Below are 21129 nucleotides of genomic sequence, written 5' to 3'. Positions count from 1 at the left end.
GAGTGCTACGAGGCATACCTCTCCTCTCCCTCCTTGTTATCCGCTGGATGTTTCGGTTCCTGACCAGCCGGGCTGTGGCTCGTACGTTGGTTTGCGTGCAGCCAGCAGCAACAGCCTGGTTGATCAGGCTCTGATCCACCAGGAGGCCTGGTCACAGACCGGGCCGCGGGGGCGTTGACCCCCGGAACTCTCTCCAGGTAAACTCCAGGTAACCACCGCTGAATCACACGGTTGTATTCATCAAGACAGAACAAGTGTCTCCTGACACGGGTATTAACAATATAAGTTCTAATTGGTCGGAACTGCTGACTCAGTGTTGGGATTGTATATAAACTGACTAGAAGAATGCGGGGAAAGAAGAATGGGGCGAGAAGGACAGAGACGAGGATTGAAGAGTTAATGTTGGCCAGACTGGTATTGTGTGTATATGGACTAGGCTCCTGGTTGGCACCTGGTCCAAGCTCCTATCAACAGAAGTCGGAGTTGTCAATAAGGACTCAAGTGAATGTCCTGTATGTTAGTACTAAATCTATCATGTATGTTGATCCGCACTAGAAGACAAAAAGAATGCAGATGTAATATATACAGACTTTGCAAAAGCCTTCGACAAGTGTGACCATGGCGTAATAGCGCACAAAATGCGTGCTAAAGGAATAACAGGAAAAGTCGGTCGATGGATCTATAATTTCCTCACTAACAGAACACAGAGAGTAGTCGTCAACAGAGTAAAGTCCGAGGCAGCTACGGTGAAAAGCTCTGTTCCACAAGGCACAGTACTCGCTCCCATCTTGTTCCTCATCCTTATATCCGACATAGACAAGGATGTCAGCCACAGCACCGTGTCTTCCTTTGCAGATGACACCCGAATCTGCATGACAGTGTCTTCCATTGCAGACACTGCAAAGCTCCAGGCAGACATCAACCAAATCTTTCAGTGGGCTGCAGAAAACAATATGAAGTTCAACGATGAGAAATTTCAATTACTCAGATATGGTAAACATGAGGAAATTAAATCTTCATCAGAGTACAAAACAAATTCTGGCCACAAAATAGAGCGAAACACCAACGTCAAAGACCTGGGAGTGATCATGTCGGAGGATCTCACCTTCAAGGACCATAACATTGTATCAATCGCATCTGCTAGAAAAATGACAGGATGGATAATGAGAACCTTCAAAACTAGGGAGGCCAAGCCCATGATGACACTCTTCAGGTCACTTGTTCTATCTAGGCTGGAATATTGCTGCACACTAACAGCACCTTTCAAGGCAGGTGAAATTGCCGACCTAGAAAATGTACAGAGAACTTTCACGGCGCGCATAACGGAGATAAAACACCTCAATTATTGGGAGCGCTTGAGGTTCCTAAACCTGTATTCCCTGGAACGCAGGAGGGAGAGATACATGATTATATACACCTGGAAAATCCTAGAGGGACTAGTACCGAACTTGCACACGAAAATCACCCACTACGAAAGCAAAAGACTTGGCAGACGATGCACCATCCCCCCAATGAAAAGCAGGGGTGTCACTAGCACGTTAAGAGACCATACAATAAGTGTCAGGGGCCCGAGACTGTTCAACTGCCTCCCAGCACACATAAGGGGGATTACCAACAGACCCCTGGCAGTCTTCAAGCTGGCACTGGACAAGCACCTAAAGTCAGTTCCGGATCAGCCGGGCTGTGGCTCGTATGTTGGTTTGCGTGCAGCCAGCAGCAACAGCCTGGTTGATCAGGCTCTGATCCACCAGGAGGCCTGGTCTCAGACCGGGCCGCGGGGGCGTTGACCCCCGAAACTCTCTCCAGGTAAACTCCAGGTAAACAAGGGGGCTAATGGGAATGACAGTCTTATGAGCTAAACGCTCGGGCTCAGGCACCTACCCTACCCTAGAAGGGTTAGGCATGGTGTCGATCCATTCATTACTTCAGATCTACTTTTATTATAATTATTAAAATATATATATTCATTACTTCAGATCTGCTTTCATTATAATTATTAAAATATATATATTCATTACTTCAGATCTACTTTTATTATAATTATTAAAATATGTATATTCATTACTTCAGATCTGCTTTCATTATAATTATTAAAATATTTTGTTATCAATATTATTAAGATAATTTACTTTACTTATGGAGAATTACGACTCTGAATTACAACAGATATTCTATTGTAATATTAAATTTTGTCTGCGCGTCATCTTGGGCAAATATAAAAGTGTCACTACATTGGTAGAAGGATGATGCGAGGTACTGGAGAAGATGCAAATAACAAACACCATCCATCTTTATAACCATATAAACTATGATTATAGTTGTAACCTTATTTTTAAAGGGGTGAGCTAGCGGAAGGCCTCAGTCAAATGACCAAAAGCTCCAGCTGAAGGGTTATCATGAGTAAACACTTGTCCTGTTTTCTGTCAATTCTTACCTGACCTCGATTGTAAACAGTCAAGGATGTATATATCATGATGTGCATGTTTCTCAGTGTATAAACATTGGTTATTTACTTTAATCCCTACTTTAAGGAGTGAATTATTCTTGACTAGTGGTTGATACACATGAAACTTCAATAACCCGTCATTATAACAATGTTTCACTAAAGAGTTTCATTATATGATAACTAGATAAAGCGTCTAATGAGCGAAATGTTAACTATAATAACGACCGACGCTGTTATGCAATTCTTAGGTTAGGTAAAATTTACTAGGAAACAGTATGTAAAAATGTGTAATCCGGCTCCTTGTAGGCTGCGCCCTCTGGTAAGTACTGTTGACATAGATACTGGAAGATTCCAAGCGTCTCAGTCTCACAAGTGGCCTTTAACCACAAATCACCTGACTGAAGGTCGTGGTCCAGCTTATTAACCGTAAGCTAACTATCCCTGTGTTTCCCCTCAGTATTTAGTGGTCACGTAACTAGGGGCAAAAAACAGTAATGAAACCACGGTACGGGTGGGGATTGAACTCACGGTGAGTCGTAAAACTCCAGACCGACGCGTTAGCCACTGGGCCAGCTGACTACAATAAGTCGTCCAACTAGGTATATTTATACACCATAGGAAGGATAGCATCCTGTTGTGTTGAGTAAGGATACTCAACACAACCTGATATTAACTCTATATTAAGGTCTAAAACTACATTATTAATTCTAACATTAATTGCTAACTATTTAAACCAACCCTAAAGTGTAAATCTAACGTTTAGTACATGTAACTTCTGGTACTTTTGATTTTGTTTACAAATAAACCCGACCGGTGGAATTTCTTGGACTCGGTAAATTTCTACACAGGACAAGTATTTTCTGATGCAGGTCTTAGTCGTATGATGACCCAGAGCTGGAGCTTTGACTGGCAGCTGACGGTGGACGACCAGCGCAGCGTAGTCGTTTGTCTTGTGATCCACAATATCTATTGTCTATCATGACACAAGAGTGTTTAATTCACACTACGACATCCGTCAGCATTCACAGCTTATTAGCAGCCATCACCAACGATCACTCTTAACATGTTCATTTTTCCACTATAATCTACCTTGTCCATAATTACTATCGCATTTGCTTTATCTGTTTCGTAAGGTGAAGTCCAGGATCTTTCCTTAATTCATGGTATAACTTAACAGATCTTTGAGGACAATTATGTTGCACAGATCTGAGCAAATTGGACATGAGGAAAGTCATTCCTTCGCAAGTCGCAGGATTTACCACGTATTTTTGTCTCCCTCCAGTTTCAAGTTATACATGAAACATTGGCAACACTCTATAACCCATACAGGTTTAGCACTTTTTTATATTACATTAATAAAGTATTAACGTTACAGAAAGTAGTAAAGGAATATTAGTTGGTTGTTGTCAGTGTTGTATTTTCACTTCATGTTGTCCTTCAAGGTGGTTCCTGGTTGCTGCTGAAGGATTCTTGAACCAAGGAATTAACTGTTATATGACCCTTGAGGGTTTAGCGTTTAGTTATGACTGTAATAATAAATTAGATCAAATCTAATTACCTAAAATTTCCTAGATACTGTATGATTTTATAAGTGTTTTAGCAGTTCCCCGTGAATATGATAGTAGTAATTAACTACGAGGCTACGAATTTAGCGCTTCCACATAAATATAATTTAGTAATAATTTAAGTAATCCATTATTTTACGGGGCATAGTTATTCATGGCTCAGACTGTATAGCAGAAAAAAGTTACTTAAAAAGATGACAAACTTCACAGTTACTGTGACGGTGATACAATGACTCGCTGCACTGACCGTCACACCAGTTTGTCTACTGTTACGTTTTGCCTCTTCCTGGTAAATAATTTTTATATTATCAATGGTAATACTGGTGTTCCGGTGATTCTGAATGATGAGAGCCTCTTTCTGGAGGATGACAGTGCGAATGATCTCCACAGTGGCACTGTCATGCAGACTGAGGTATGTTGGCATTGTTTCTATCACAGAGTCTGCTATCACCAGTGTTGCATGATCAACCAGTTGCAAGCTGGTGAGGGAGGAGATGTTGACTTTGAAAATATGGATGTCGCCATCTCTCCTCAAAGGAAAGTCCAGACGGAGCTCATTCACCGAGGAAGTGGTTATCCTGATCTTGTTGATATGCGGCTGTGAGAGGAAGGTGTGGGTGATACAGGAGTTTTGCATGACGAAGGTGTGGAGATCAGGAGGCACGTAGTTAATGGTGACATTGTCCAAGTGAAGCTTCTTACGAGGGCATGGTGCGTCCCTGTCTCTGCCAGCTGTGACTTCTGTGTACCAGACACTCGTAACATGGTACAGGTATACAGAGCTACACACCCCAGGGTGTAGCTGCAGCTTACCAACGTTCAGCACGAACACTTCCTCGAACTGATTCACTTTTTCATCAATCTGAACAAGCTGTAAAGGAACATAATAGTATACCGTCAATAATTAGTCCATAAGTTCTTAAGTTGAGAAGTAGTAACCGACAAAACTTAATAAGTGTTTCATTATTAAAATACAAAAGAGAGATAGTACTGTAATAAATTAACTTCTCTGTGAGTAAAATTCAAACCGTTGGATACAAAAAACTGGAATCAATACCATACCTTTGATGAGTTTCGAGAGACGAGCCCGGCCATTGGCCAGGCTCGTCTGGTGTTTGCCTGATCAACCAGGCTATTGCTGCTGGAGGCCCGCTGCCCCACATATCCATCACAGCCTCGTTGATCTGGCACTTGGTGAAGATACTTGTCCAGTTTCCTCTTGAAGGCTTCTACACTTGTTCCAGCTGTGTTTTTGATATCTTCTGGTAAGACGTTGCATAATCTGGGGCCACGAATGTTGCTACAGTGTTCCCTTATTGTGTCCATTGCCCTCCTGTTCCTCATTGGTCTTACTTTACATTTCCTCCCATATCTCTATCAAATTTATTTTATAGATTGTCCTCTCCACTGAAACTCAACCACACCCTTCAGCTTTGTTTCACTTAAAGCCAGAACATCCAGCTTCTTCTCATTCATAACATCCACAACCATCTCTTTCTTATCATTCTCACAACATCCACGCACATTCAGACATCCCACTTGTGTGTGTGTGAATGCGTATAATATTCTTTCCCATTTAAAGGTTTAAACTATTTTTCGATTTCGGGTGACTAAGTGACTAGCTACCTCAGTGACTCTCGTATTGGAGGTGTCCAAGTGACTAGCTACCTCAGTGACTCTCTTATTGCAGGTGTCAAAGTGACTAGCTACCTCAGTGACTTTCTTATTGGAGGTGTCCAAGTGACTAGCTACCTCAGTGACTCTCGTATTGGAGGTGTCTAAGTGACTAGCTACCTCAGTGACTCTCGTATTGGAAGTGTGGAAGTGACTAGCTACCTCAGTGACCCTCGTATTGGAGGTGTCCAAGTGACTAGCTACCTCAGTGACCCTCGTATTGGAGGTGTCCAAGTGACTAGCTACCTCAGTGACTCTCGTATTGGAAGTGTGGAAGTGACTAGCTACCTCAGTGACCCTCGTATTGGAGGTGTCCAAGTGACTAGCTACCTCAGTGACCCTCGTATTGGAGGTGTCCAAGTGACTAGCTACCTCAGTGACTCTCGTATTGGAAGTGTGGAAGTGACTAGCTACCTCAGTGACTCTCGTATTGGAGGTGTCCAAGTGACTAGCTACCTCAGTGACCCTCGTATTGGAGGTGTCCAAGTAACTAGCTCCCTCAGTGACCCTCGTATTGGAGGTGTCCAAGTGACTAGCTACCTCAGTGACTCTCGTATTGGAGGTATCCAAGTGACTAGCTACCTCAGTGACCCTCGTATTGGAGGTGTCCAAGTGACTAGCTACCTCAGTGACTCTCGTATTGGAGGTATCCAAGTGACTAGCTACCTCAGTGACCCTCGTATTGGAGGTGTCCAAGTGACTAGCTACCTCAGTGACTCTCGTATTGGAGGTGTCCAAGTGACTAGCTACCTCAGTGACCCTCGTATTGGAGGTATCCAAGTGACTAGCTACCTCAGTGACCCTCGTATTGGAGGTGTCCAAGTGACTAGCTACCTCAGTGACCCTCGTATTGGAGGTGTCCAAGTGACTAGCTACCTCAGTGACTCTCGTATTGGAGGTATCCAAGTGACTAGCTACCTCAGTGACCCCTCGTATTGGAGGTGTCCAAGTAACTAGCTACCTCAGTGACTCTCGTATTGGAGGTGTCCAAGTAACTAGCTACCTCAGTGACCCTCGTATTGGAGGTGTCCAAGTAACTGGCTACCTCAGTGACCCTCGTATTGGAGGTGTCCAAGTGACTAGCTACCTCAGTGACCCTCGTATTGGAGGTGTCCAAGTAACTAGCTACCTCAGTGACTCTCGTATTGGAGGTGTCCAAGTGACTAGCTACCTCAGTGACCCTCGTATTGGAGGTATCCAAGTGACTAGCTACCTCAGTGACCCTCGTATTGGAGGTGTCCAAGTGACTAGCTACCTCAGTGACTCTCGTATTGGAGGTATCCAAGTGACTAGCTACCTCAGTGACCCTCGTATTGGAGGTGTCCAAGTGATTAGCTACCTCAGTGACTCTCGTACTGGAGGTGTCCAAGTGACTAGCTACCTCAGTGACTCTCGTATTGGAGGTGTCCAAGTGACTAGCTACCTCAGTGACTCTCGTATTGAAGGTGTCCAAGTGACTAGCTACCTCAGTGACCTTCGTATTGGAGGTGTCCAAATGACTAGCTACCTCAGTGACTCTCGTATTGGAGGTGTCCTAGTGACTAGCTACCTCAATGACTCTCTTATTGGAGGTGTCCAAATGACTAGCTACCTCAGTGACTCTCGTATTGGAGGTGTCCTAGTGACTAGCTACCTCAATGACTCTCTTATTGGAGGTGTCCAAGAGATTAGCTACCTCAGTGACTCTCGTACTGGAGGTGTCCAAGTGACTAGCTACCTCAATGACTCTCTTATTAAAGGTGTCCAAGTGACTAGCTACCTCAATGACTCTCTTATTGGAGGTGTCCAAGTGACTAGCTACCTCAGTGACTCTCTTATTGGAGGTGTCCAAATTACTAGCTACCTCAGTGACTCTCGTATTGGAGGTGTCCAAGAGATTAGCTACCTCAGTGACTCTCGTACTGGAGGTGTCCAAGTGACTAGCTACCTCAGTGACTCTCGTATTGAAGGTGTCCAAGAGATTAGCTACCTCAGTGACTCGTACTGGAGGTGTCCAAGTAACTAGCTACCTCAGTGACTCTCGTATTGGAGGTGTCCAAGAGATTAGCTACCTCAACGACTCTCTTATTGGAGGTGTCTTAGTGACTAGCTACCTCAATGACTCTCTTATTGGAGGTGTCCTAGTGACTAGCTACCTCAATGACTCTCTTATTGGAGGTGTCCAAGTGACTAGCTACCTCAATGACTCTCTTATTGGAGGTGTCCTAGTGACTAGCTACCTCAATGACTCTCTTATTGGAGGTGTCCAAGTGACTAGCTACCTCAATGACTCTCTTATTGGAGGTGTCCTAGTGACTAGCTACCTCAATGACTCTCTTATTGGAAGTGTCCAAGTGACTAGCTACCTCAATGACTCTCTTATTGGAGGTGTCCAAGTGACTAGCTACCTCAATGACTCTCTTATTGGAGGTGTCCTAGCGACTAGCTACCTCAATGACTCTCTTATTGGAGGTGTCCAAGTGACTAGCTACCTCAACGACTCTCTTATTGGGGGTGTCCTAGTGACTAGCTACCTCAATGACTCTCTTATTGGAGGTGTCCTAGTGACTAGCTACCTCAATGACTCTCTTACTGAAGGTGTCCTAGTGACTAGCTACCTCAATGACTCTCTTATTGGAGGTGTCCAAGTGACTAGCTACCTCAATGACTCTCTTATTGGAGGTGTCCTAGTGACTAGCTACCTCAATGACTCTCTTATTGGAGGTGTCCAAGTGACTAGCTACCTCAGTGACTCTCTTATTGGAGGTGTCTAAGTGACTAGCTACCTCAGTGACTCTCTTATTGGAGGTGTCCAAGTGACTAGCTACCTCAATGACTCTCTTATTGGAGGTGTCCTAGTGACTAGCTACCTCAATGACTCTCTTATTGGAGGTGTCCAAGTGACTAGCTACCTCAATGACTCTCTTATTGGGGGTGTCCTAGTGACTAGCTACCTCAATGACTCTCTTATTGGAGGTGTCCAAGTGACTAGCTACCTCAATGACTCTCTTATTGGAGGTGTCCAAGTGACTAGCTACCTCAGTGACTCTCTTATTGGAGGTGTCCTAGTGACTAGCTACCTCAATGACTCTCTTATTGGAGGTGTCCAAGTGACTAGCTACCTCAGTGACTCTCGTATTGGAGGTGTCCAAGTGACTAGCTACCTCAGTGACTCTCGTATTGGAGGTGTCCAAGTGACTAGCTACCTCAGTGACTCTCGTACTGGAGGTGTCCAAGTGACTAGCTACCTCAGTGACCCTCGTATTGGAGGTGTCCAAGTGACTAGCTACCTCAGTGACTCTCGTATTGGAGGTGTCCAAGTGACTAGCTACCTCAGTGACTCTCTTACTGGAGGTGTCCAAGTGACTAGCTACCTCAATGACTTTCTTATTGGAGGTGTCCAAGTGACTAGCTACCTCAGTGACTCTCGTACTGGAGGTGTCCAAGTGACTAGCTACCTCAGTGACCCTCGTATTGGAGGTGTCCAAGTGACTAGCTACCTCAGTGACTCTCGTATTGGAGGTGTCCAAGTGACTAGCTACCTCAATGACTCTCTTACTGGAGGTGTCCAAGTGACTAGCTACCTCAGTGACTCTCTTACTGGAGGTGTCCAAGTGACTAGCTACCTCAATGACTTTCTTATTGGAGGTGTCCAAGTGACTAGCTACCTCAATGACTTTCTTATTGGAGGTGTCCAAGTGACTAGCTACCTCAATGACTCTCTTATTGGAGGTGTCCTAGTGTTACAAAAAACGCGATTCTAAAAGCTTAGAGATCTCCAGGTAATACTAGAAAGGACTGCCCTTCTAGCATCCAGCCTGTTACTGGGTTTTCGTAACAAGTAGTCAGTATCCTTGTCCTATTATCCATTAGAATTCAGTGTATTTCAATAGTGCTTCAGGATTACAACTGGTAGGCTACTAACCAGAGAAATTAAAATTTAATAACTTTATTAAGTCTAGAGGTATATTATCAAATTAAATTAAATTAAATTAATCACAGTAATCAACAAAATAATAATAATCACTTCTCTCGTATACAATAGTATTGTGCTGAAAGCACATATCACATTTATAATTCTTAAGTACCGTCTGGCACATTAACATTTAATAAGATATTACAAATATGTACAAGTGTGTATGTATGTGTGTAAGTGCTCTAAGTAGTTCGCTATGTCTCACGACTCGACTAGACTTAAACAAGTGACTGACAAAGTCCTCAAATAAACTAACTTCTTGACCGACTGGCAACCAGAACAGTCTGCTTGAACAACAAAAAGAATGCTAAGCCCAATAGCAATATAACAAGCAACTGTGACACAGAATCAGGAACAAGGAGATAATATAACTACACTAAGTAGGGACCATCTGCAGATCCTCCACAAAAGTCACAAAACTCCCATACTACTGAATCTAAGAAAATCCCCGACTGTGATAATATACAGATACCAGTACAAATTAGGTCAGAAGCTACAGCTCAGGACCTGAGTTTCTCAGAGTGTCTATGAGACACACAACCTCAGTACAACTTCGAAAATCACTAAGTCTATACAATGTTCTGTGAACAGAGTCTCCAGAACTAATAATAATGAGACAAGAGACGATCTTCCAACAAGGGCCTATAAGGGAGATTTAGGCACTTTGTCTAGAATACGTCCAACCACCCAGCGAGTCTAGACCAGACTGAATACTTCAGGCGAGGTGAGGACACCTTCCCCCTCGATCACGTGATAGCTCCGTGGACAGCTGCAGCTCAGAAACAGAAGCCGGTATTCTAACGAGCAAAGAGCGATAATTACAGTAGTTAGACAATCAAGACTTGAACTGAGCACATAATATGTTACATCCTACCTAACCAAAGGAAGCTAAGTCAAATAACAATATAAAGCAATACATTTACGATTTAGCTATTATCGCAAATACAAGCAATATAAAATTATATGAAAAGGTAATAATTATATATATATATATACATATTAATCATTGCAACCCATTCAGGGGTTGCAACACCTAGTGACAAGCTACCTCAGTGACTCTCTTATTGGAGGTGTCCAAATGACTAGCTACCTCAGTGACTCTCGTATTGGAGGTGTCTAAGTGACTAGCTACCTCAGTGACTCTCGTATTGGAGGTGTCCAAATGACTAGCTACCTCAGTGACTCTCGTATTGGAGGTGTCCAAATGACTAGCTACCTCAGTGACTCTCGTATTGGAGGTGTCCAAGTGACTAGCTACCTCAGTGACCCTCGCATTGGAGGTGTCCAAGTGACTAGCTACCTCAGTGACTCTCGTATTGGAGGTGTCCAAGTAACTAGCTGCCTCAGTGACTCTCGTATTGGAGGTGTCCAAGTGACTAGCTACCTCAGTGACTCTCGTATTGGAGGTGTCCAAGTGACTAGCTACCTCAGTGACTCTCGTATTGGAGGTGTCCAAGTAACTAGCTGCCTCAGTGACTCGTACTGGAAGTGTGGAAGTGATTAGCTACCTCAGTGACTCTCGTATTGGAGGTGTCCAAGTAACTAGCTGCCTCAGTGACTCTCGTATTGGAAGTGTGGAAGTGACTAGCTACCTCAGTGACTCACGTATTGGAGGTGTCCAAGTGACTAGCTACCTCAGTGACCCTCGTATTGGAGGTGTCCAAGTGACTAGCTACCTCAGTGACTCTCGTATTGGAGGTGTCCAAGTGACTAGCTACCTCAGTGACTCTCGTATTGGAGGTGTCCAAGTAACTAGCTACCTCAGTGACTCTCGTACTGGAGGTGTCCAAGTAACTAGCTACCTCAGTGACCCTCGTATTGGAGGTGTCCAAGTAACTAGCTACCTCAGTGACTCTCGTACTGGAGGTGTCCAAGTAACTAGCTACCTCAGTGACTCTCGTACTGGAGGTGTCCAAGTAACTAGCTACCTCAGTGACTCTCGTATCGTCAATAAGCTTTAAGCTTAAACCGACAATATTTGACTGCTTGAGAATATAAGACCCCTAAACAGAAGATTAAAAGATAATTTCCCGGCCAGATGCTGGTATTACTAACCTGATATACTTGAAGTTCAGTATAATTATATGTCAAGGACAACCTGCATATTTTTAATTCATATACAATTAGTTGCTATAATTTCTAAATATATTTGTGTTTTCAAATATCAATTATTGCTTCATTAAACCGGATGTTTTTATTAAGACATATTTTTTAGTAAGAACTGAAGCTGAAATCTTCAAGACAGTCGACACGACGGATGTTTTAATCTGCGGGCGGAAGTTCCGTGTTTGATAATACGCGACTTTTATCATATTGTATTATATATATATATATATATATATATATATATATATATATATATATATATATATATATATATATATATATATATATATATATATATATATATATATATATATATATATATATATATATATATATATATATATATATATATATATATATATATATATATATATATATATATATATATATATATATATATATATATATATATATACAAGGAATTCGCAAGAGCAGGCGAAATATACACAAACACTGATCTCCGGCTGAAGGAGACTCGAACCTACGAACCTTGGAACAAGGTATGCAGTGCTTTAAAAGTCTACTCACACTGGACAATACCTTGGAGTCCAGCTTGCGCTAGACTTTGATCCAAGGCAGCCAGCTTTCAGGGAGAAGGCTTACAGCTTTTCATCTCATCCCCTGCATGCATCAGCCTTTCTAGAGATATTAACAATGCATGGAATTCGCAAGAGATCACTGTTTGTGTATATTTCGCCTGCTCTTGCGAATTCCTTGCATTGTTAATATCTCTAGTAAGGATGATGCATGCAGGGGATGAGATGAAAAGTTGTAAGCCTTCTCCCTGAAAGCTGGCTGCCTTGGATCAAAGTCTAGCACAAGCTGGACTCCAAGGTATTGTCCAGTGTGGGTAGATTGATAAAGCACTGCGTACCTTGTTCCATGGTTCGTAGGTTCGAGTCTCCTTCAGTCAGAGATCAGTGTTTGTGTATATTTCGCCTGCTCTAGCGAATTCCTTGCATTGTTAATATCTCTAGTAAGGCTGATGCATGCAGGGGATGAGATGAAAAGCTGTAAGCCTTCTCCCTGAAAGCTGGCTGCCTTGGATCAAAGTCTAGCGCAAGCTGGACTCCAAGGTATTGTCCAGTGTGAGTAGATTGGTAAAGCACTGCGTACCTTGTTCCAAGGTTCGTAGGTTCGAGTCTCCTTCAGCCAGAGATAAGTGTTTGTGTATATTTCGCCTGCTCTTGCGAATTCCTTGCATTGTTAATATCTCTAGTAAGGCTGATGCATGCATGGGATGAGATGAAAAGCTGTAAGCCTTCTCCCTGAAAACTGGCTTCCTTGGATCAAAGTCTAGCGCAAGCTGGACTCCAAGGTATTGTCCAGTGTGAGTAGATTGGTAAAGCACTGCGTACCTTGTTCCAAGGTTCGTAGGTTCGAGTGTCCTGCAGCCAGAGATCAGTGTTTGTGTATATTTCGCCTGCTCTTGCGAATTCCTTGCATTGTTAATATCTCTAGTAAGGCTGATGCATGCAGGGGATGAGATGAAAAGCTTTAAGCCTTCTCCCTGAAAGCTGGCTGCCTTGGATCAAAGTCTAGAGCAAGCTTGACTCCTAGGTATTGTCCAGTGTGGGTAGACTGGTAAAGCACTGCATACCTTGTTCCAAGGTTTGTAGGTTCAAATCTTCTTCAGCCAGAGTTCAGTGTTTGTGTATATTTCGCCTGCTCTTACGAATTCCTTGCATTGTTAATATCTCTAGTAAGGCTGATGCATGCAGGGGATGAGATGAAAAGCTGTAAGCCTTCTCCCTGAAAGCTGGCTGCCTTGGATCAAAGTCTAGCGCAAGCTGGATTCCAAGGTATTGTCCAGTGTGGGTAGATTGGTAAAGCACTGCGTACCTTGTTCCAAGGTTTGTAGGTTCGAGTCTCCTTCAGCCAGAGATCAGTGTTTGTGTATATTTCGCCTGCTCTTGCGAATTCCTTGCATTGTTAATATCTCTAGTAAGGCTGATGCATGCAGGGGATGAGATGAAAAGCTGTAAGCCTTCTCCCTGAGAGCTGGCTGCCTTGGATCAAAGTCTAGTGCAAGCTGGACTCCAAGGTATTGTCCAGTGTGGGTAGATTGGTAAAGCACTGCGTACCTTGTTCCAAGGTTCGTAGGTTCGAGTGTCCTTCAGCCAGAGATCAGTGTTTATATATATATATATATATATATATATATATATATATATATATATATATATATATATATATATATATGTATATATATACAGTGGTCCTCCACTTTTCGTAGTTCCCGGCAATCGTAAAATTCGCCAATCATAGAGGTATTTTCGTGTAAACATGGACTCGCTTTTCATAGGTTGACTCGCGAGTCGTAGTTCGTCCGGGACGCGTACCCACGGCATGAGCCAGGGCAGCAGCCAGTCTTGCATTGTTTACCAGTGAGCGAAGGTCCCCTCACGTGCTCCAGCGAAATATTTCATAATATTCCATTTATTTTAGTGCTTGCAAGTACTAAATAAGCTACCATGGCTCCAAAGAAAGCTCCTAGTGCCAAGCCTGTGGTAAAGAAGGTGAGAAATACGATTGAATTTAAGAAAATCATCATTGAACAATATGAAAGTGGTACAAGTGTGGCCGAACTGTCCAGGATGTATAAGAAACCCTACACAACCTTATGTTCCACAGTGGCCAAGAAAAATGAAATAAAGGATGCTGTTGTTGCAAAGGGAGTAACTATGCTGCCAAAAATGAGATCACCAGTACTGGAAGAGGTTGAGAAGTTATTATTGGTGTGGATAAATGAGAAACAATTAGCCGGAGATACTCTTATGACTTCGTTTATTTGTGAAAAGGCTAGGCAGTTGCATGAAGATCTGGTAAAGAAATTGCCTGCAAATAGTGGTGAAGTGAGTGAATTTAAGGCCAGCAAAGGCTGGTTTGAGAGATTTAAGAACCGTACTGGCATACACAGTGTGGTAAGGCATGGTGAGGCTGCCAGTTCGGACCACAAGGCGGCTGAAAAATATGTGCATGAATTCCAGGAGTACATAGAGGCTGAAGGACTGAAACCTGAACAAGTGCTCAATTGTGACGAAACAGGCCTCTTTTGGAAGAAAATGCCAAAGAGGACCTTCATTACACAAGAGGAAAAGGCAATGCCAGGACACAAGCCTATGAAAGACAGGCTGACGCTAATGTTCTGTGCTAATGCTAGTGGGGATTTCAAAGTGAAGCCATTACTAGTGTACCATTCTGAAAATCCCAGAGTGTTCAGGAAAAACAATGTTATGAAGAGTAAATTGTGTGTTTTGGAAATCTAATAGTAAGGCATGGGTCACGAGGGAAATTTTCGTCGAGTGGTTCAATGAAGTGTTTGGCCCTAGTGTGAAGGAGTATCTCCTGGAAAAGAAATTGGATCTCAAGTGCCTGCTAGTAATGGACAATGCACCTGCTCATCCTCCAAACTTGGATGACCTAATTTTCGAGGAGTTTGGGTTCATCACAGTAAAGTTCTTGCCCCCGAATACCACTCCTCTCCTCCAACCCATGGACCAGCAGGTTATTGCAAACTTTAAAAAACTCTACACAAAAGCAATGTTTCACAGGTGCTTGACTGTGACCACAGACACTCACTTGACCCTAAGGGAATTTTGGAGAGAACACTTCAGCATCCTCCACTGCATAACCCTTATAGGTATGGCTTGGGAGGGAGTGACTACCAGAACTTTGACCTCTGCCTGGAGAAAATTGTGGCCAGATTGTGTCGACAAGAGGAATTTTGAAGAATTTGGGACTGACCCTAATGAGCCTATGTCTGTTGTAAAATCAATTGTGGCACTGGGGAGTTCCATGGGGTTGGATGTGAGTTTGGAGGATGTGGAAGAATTGGTGGAAGACCACAATGAAGAGCTCACCACTGAGGAGCTGCAAGAGCTTCAGCAGTTAGTTAGTTTAATATGTTTATTATGCAGCCCATACCCATCCTGTGGGTGGTAGTCAAAAGATTACAGAGGGGAAATAAAACATAAATCATGGTTCAGTGTCAGCGTGCCTCGTTGTGCTCCCGGTTTTTCTGGTGTTTTCACGGTCGCTCTTACGTGCTAGAACTTTAATTTGTGTCATCAATCCTATACGATACATCCCTCTAGCGCCTGGAACCAATCTTGGGCGGAAAACATTATATACTGAGTAAAAAAAAGGAGAATTAGTGTGCACTTCCTAGCAGAGTTTACTGCCAGAGGGGAATCATAGGCCTGTCCCGTGTGGAAAAATAATAATATTGAACTTTGTGTCAGAGGAAAGAAAGTCTCCCTGAAAGCATTGAGTATACATAGTGTATAGTGTATACTACAGTGGCTCCCTAGTATATTGATGATAAAGGCTAAAGTGTCATTTGAAAACAGGTGAATTTGTAAATGAAGTGATAAGCCTATAGAGGCAGGTGCCAGAAGTCGCCAGAAACTTACCACAGGTCAGCTGTTTTTAATAATCTTCCTGGCTTGCTAGTGTACTCGCATATAATCTAGTGATACCAGTGAATAGCAGAATACAGTGTTGTAGTAGCAACTAACCAGTATTATAATGGTACTTAGTGGAGTGGAGTGTCTTTCATTAGTTTCTTTTTCTTGAAATACCAAACGTTACTGTGAATTTCATATAACCTGTAGTTACCAGCGGTCGCAATATACACAACGAGAAGAAATTATTACTACAGAAAAAGCGCCCTTCCTCCAAAATTTGCACCAGTCAACTATAGTGATAATATAGCATTTATTGTGGTGGAGACGGAAAAAAAAATAGAGAAGCTAGATACAGCGATTGATAAACAAAGGTGGAGGCTCGACCGTTCGTCATTGTAGGAGTGCCAGCAGTCACCGGCTCTTCAACACGCAAGTTATACTTTTGTATCAATCAAATCACATATTACTCGGGTAGATAATTTCCAGTAGATCCTTCATGTGTTAGCTCAAATCACCGACCAGTATGGTTTAAATAAGTGACCCACTGATCAGATCAGATAGACTGGTCCGAACCCTTGACTGGTCCGAACCCTTGACTGGTCCGAACCCTGGACTGGTTTCAAACGGTTTCGTTGTGCACCACCTAGCAGGTTATTAATAGAATATTCAAGAGGTTGCTAGTAGAATTGCAGTAAATCAACCATTCAAATCATTATGAAGCTGTGTGTAGTCTGTGGTCAGTCAAACAAACGGGCTTCCACATGCATAAATTGTCATTTCTGTGGAAATTGGTGTCACGCCCCTTGTGCAGATATCCAAGAACTAGCTACAAGCAGTATTAAAACAGGGAAGTGTTTTTGGGTATGCCCAAATGAGATAAATCTGTGGACTAAAATCACAAGGGTATTAAAAGAGGTCAACATCAAAGCTGCTTTCATAGAAAACCTGGAAGCTTTCTACAACAGATGGGAACATAAAAAGTCCGGGCTGAATGGTACTGCCCTTGATACTGGCCATGTAGTCAGAAACTGTAAGGCTGGAGATGATGTCCTGGTAGTCAGTAAATGGGGGGCTGATAGTGCTGTCCTGGGAGACAGTAATGGGGAAGCTGGAGGTGCTGTCCTGGGAGACAGTAATGGTGAAGCTGGAGGTGCTGTCCTGGGAGACAGTAATGGTGAAGCTGGAGATGTTGTCCTGGGAGACAGTAATGGGGAAGCTGGAGATGCTGTCCTGGGAGACAGTAATGGTGAAGCTGGAGATTTTGTCCAGGTAGTCGGGAATTATACGCAGGAAGGAATACATATGAATGACCTCATAGGGGACAGGAGCCATAGTAGGGAAACAAGTGTAGTCAAAGATAAGATAAAACCAATATTGCAAACTAGAAATACCGCAGGAAATAGCAAACAAGAGGACTCCACTAGCAATAGTGAGGATATATTACCAAAAACAAATGGTGGGAGCTCCATTGTTGGTGCTAGGGAGGATAGAAGTAAGACAGGGAATACAGTCACAGAAACCCAAGGCAAACGGAAACCAAGCCTGTGCACATACTATGCACTCGGTATCTGCTGGCATGGGAAATCTGGAAAAACAGATGGGACGTGCAACTATGACCACCCTAGGAAATGCCATGCCCATATGACAACAGGAAAATGCAAACTCCCTTCCTGTAAGCTTTTTCACCCTGAACTGTGTACCTCTTCAGTACAGGAAAGACTGTGCTATAACTTAAATTGCCAGGCATACCATCTAAAGGGGACAAAAAGATACAAAACATCCAGGCCATGGGAAAACCTGGGTAGCCACAGCCACTCAAGAGGGAGAGGTTTTTTAGTGCCAGGAAGGAAAAAAAACTGGCAGGAAATGGCAGAAATCGTACACCAAATCCAGTCATTCCTGGAGTGGAACCACAGTCGATGGCCTCCACTCCAAACCAACAGATACAGATACTAATGCCGGAAAAAAAATCCCCCCCCAGTACCAACAATACCACCAGTCCGATAACATTCTTCTTTGCAAATATACAGGGTCTAAAGCCAGCAACAAACAACAAAATACCTTTCATCCGTGGACTGCTTGCAGAGGCAAAGGCAATGTTCGCGGCTTTCACTGAGACCCACATAAAGGATCACTTGGACAACGAAATATGGATCCCAGGTTACAACCTATACAGATGTGACAGAGTGAACAGGCAAAAGGGGGGGGTTGGCCTGTACATTGCAGAGTCACTTGTTTGCACAGAACTGCTAAATGCCTCAAATGATGTAGTGGAAGTTTTAGCAGTAAAGGTCGAGAACCAAAACCTAGTCATTGTGATAGTCTACAAGCCTCCGGATGCAACATCCCAGCAATTCCAGGAACAGCTGTTAAAAATTGACCACTGTCTGGAAAACCTTCCAGCTCCTGCACCCAACATCTTGCTCCTGGGGGATTTCAACTTAAGGCACCTAAAATGGAGGAATATAGCAAATAATATTGTTGCAGTAATAACACCAGGAGGCAGCTCTGATGAAAACTCACACTCACGCGAGCTTTTAAATCTCTGCACAAAATTCAATTTAAACCAGCAAATAATAGAGCCTACTAGACTGGAGAATACACTAGACCTCATCTTCACTAACAATGATGATCTGATAAGAAATATCACCATATCAAAAACAATATACTCAGATCACAACATAATTGAGGTTCAGTCATGTATGCGCGGAGCCCCAGACCGACATAAGGAGATTAGTCACGAGGGAGCATTCACCAAATTCAACTTCAATAACAAAAACATAAAGTGGGACCAAGTAAACCAAGTCCTAACCGATATAAGCTGGGAAGATATACTAAGCAACACAGACCCCAACTTATGCCTAGAACAGATTAACTCGGTAGCACTCGATGTATGCACAAGGCTTATTCCTCTAAGAAAAAGGAGGAGTAGATGTAAAACAGAAAGAGACAGGCGCTCCCTTTACAGGCGACGGAAAAGAATAACAGAGCGGCTAAAAGAGGTCAATATATCTGAAATGCGTAGGGAGACACTGGTCAGAGAAATAGCAAGCATCGAACTTAAGCTAAAAGAATCCTTTAGGAGTCAGGAATCGCGGGAAGAACTAAAAGCCATAAATGAAATCGAAAGAAACCCAAAGTATTTCTTCTCCTATGCCAAATCAAAATTGAGAACAACGTCCAGTATTGGGCCCCTACTTAAACAAGATGGGTCCTACACAGATGACAACAAGGAAATGAGTGAGCTACTCAAGTCCCAATATGACTCAGTTTTTAGCAAGCCGCTAACCAGACTGAGAGTCGAAGATCAAAATGAATTTTTTATGAGAGAGCCACAAAATTTGATTAACACAAGCCTATCCGATGTTATCCTGACGCCAAATGACTTCGAACAGGCGATAAATGACATGCCCATGCACTCTGCCCCAGGGCCAGACTCATGGAACTCTGTGTTCATCAAGAACTGCAAGAAGCCCCTATCACGAGCCTTTTCCATCCTATGGAGAGGGAGCATGGACACGGGGGTCGTCCCACAGTTACTAAAAACAACAGACATAGCCCCACTCCACAAAGGGGGCAGTAAAGCAACAGCAAAAAACTACAGACCAATAGCACTAACATCCCATATCATAAAAATCTTTGAAAGGGTCCTAAGAAGCAAGATCACCACGCATCTAGAAACCCATCAGTTACACAACCCAGGGCAACATGGGTTTAGAACAGGTCGCTCCTGTCTGTCTCAACTATTGGACCACTACGACAAGGTCCTAAATGCACTAGAAGACAAAAAGAATGCAGATGTAATATATACAGACTTTGCAAAAGCCTTCGACAAGTGTGACCATGGCGTAATAGCGCACAAAATGCGTGCTAAAGGAATAACAGGAAAAGTCGGTCGATGGATCTATAATTTCCTCACTAACAGAACACAGAGAGTAGTCGTCAACAGAGTAAAGTCCGAGGCAGCTACGGTGAAAAGCTCTGTTCCACAAGGCACAGTACTCGCTCCCATCTTGTTCCTCATCCTTATATCCGACATAGACAAGGATGTCAGCCACAGCACCGTGTCTTCCTTTGCAGATGACACCCGAATCTGCATGACAGTGTCTTCCATTGCAGACACTGCAAAGCTCCAGGCAGACATCAACCAAATCTTTCAGTGGGCTGCAGAAAACAATATGAAGTTCAACGATGAGAAATTTCAATTACTCAGATATGGTAAACATGAGGAAATTAAATCTTCATCAGAGTACAAAACAAATTCTGGCCACAAAATAGAGCGAAACACCAACGTCAAAGACCTGGGAGTGATCATGTCGGAGGATCTCACCTTCAAGGACCATAACATTGTATCAATCGCATCTGCTAGAAAAATGACAGGATGGATAATGAGAACCTTCAAAACTAGGGAGGCCAAGCCCATGATGACACTCTTCAGGTCACTTGTTCTATCTAGGCTGGAATATTGCTGCACACTAACAGCACCTTTCAAGGCAGGTGAAATTGCCGACCTAGAGAATGTACAGAGAACTTTCACGGCGCGCATAACGGAGATAAAACACCTCAATTATTGGGAGCGCTTGAGGTTCCTAAACCTGTATTCCCTGGAACGCAGGAGGGAGAGATACATGATTATATACACCTGGAAAATCCTAGAGGGACTAGTACCGAACTTGCACACGAAAATCACCCACTACGAAAGCAAAAGACTTGGCAGACGATGCACCATCCCCCCAATGAAAAGCAGGGGTGTCACTAGCACGTTAAGAGACCATACAATAAGTGTCAGGGGCCCGAGACTGTTCAACTGCCTCCCAGCACACATAAGGGGGATTACCAACAGACCCCTGGCAGTCTTCAAGCTGGCACTGGACAAGCACCTAAAGTCAGTTCCGGATCAGCCGGGCTGTGGCTCGTATGTTGGTTTGCGTGCAGCCAGCAGCAACAGCCTGGTTGATCAGGCTCTGATCCACC

At 43.3% G+C, this 21129-nt stretch overlaps 1 protein-coding gene across 1 annotated transcript in view; it reads right to left on the bottom strand.

The window, feature by feature from the left end:
- Positions 1-780: 780 nt before the first annotated feature.
- Positions 781-21129, bottom strand: part of LOC128698897 (uncharacterized) — a 33606-nt gene continuing 13257 nt past the window's right edge. The window contains exon 2 of the mRNA XM_070096901.1: positions 781-4882. Within this exon, the coding sequence (XP_069953002.1) occupies positions 4160-4882 (723 nt within the window). The 3' untranslated portion in view covers positions 781-4159. The remainder of the gene's footprint in view (positions 4883-21129) is intronic.

This window comes from Cherax quadricarinatus, chromosome 55 (genome assembly GCF_038502225.1).
Source record: "Cherax quadricarinatus isolate ZL_2023a chromosome 55, ASM3850222v1, whole genome shotgun sequence".
Taxonomy (NCBI): Eukaryota; Metazoa; Arthropoda; class Malacostraca; order Decapoda; family Parastacidae; genus Cherax; species Cherax quadricarinatus.
Note: the sequence above shows the minus strand (reverse complement) of the source record. Positions and strands in the feature narration are given on the sequence as shown.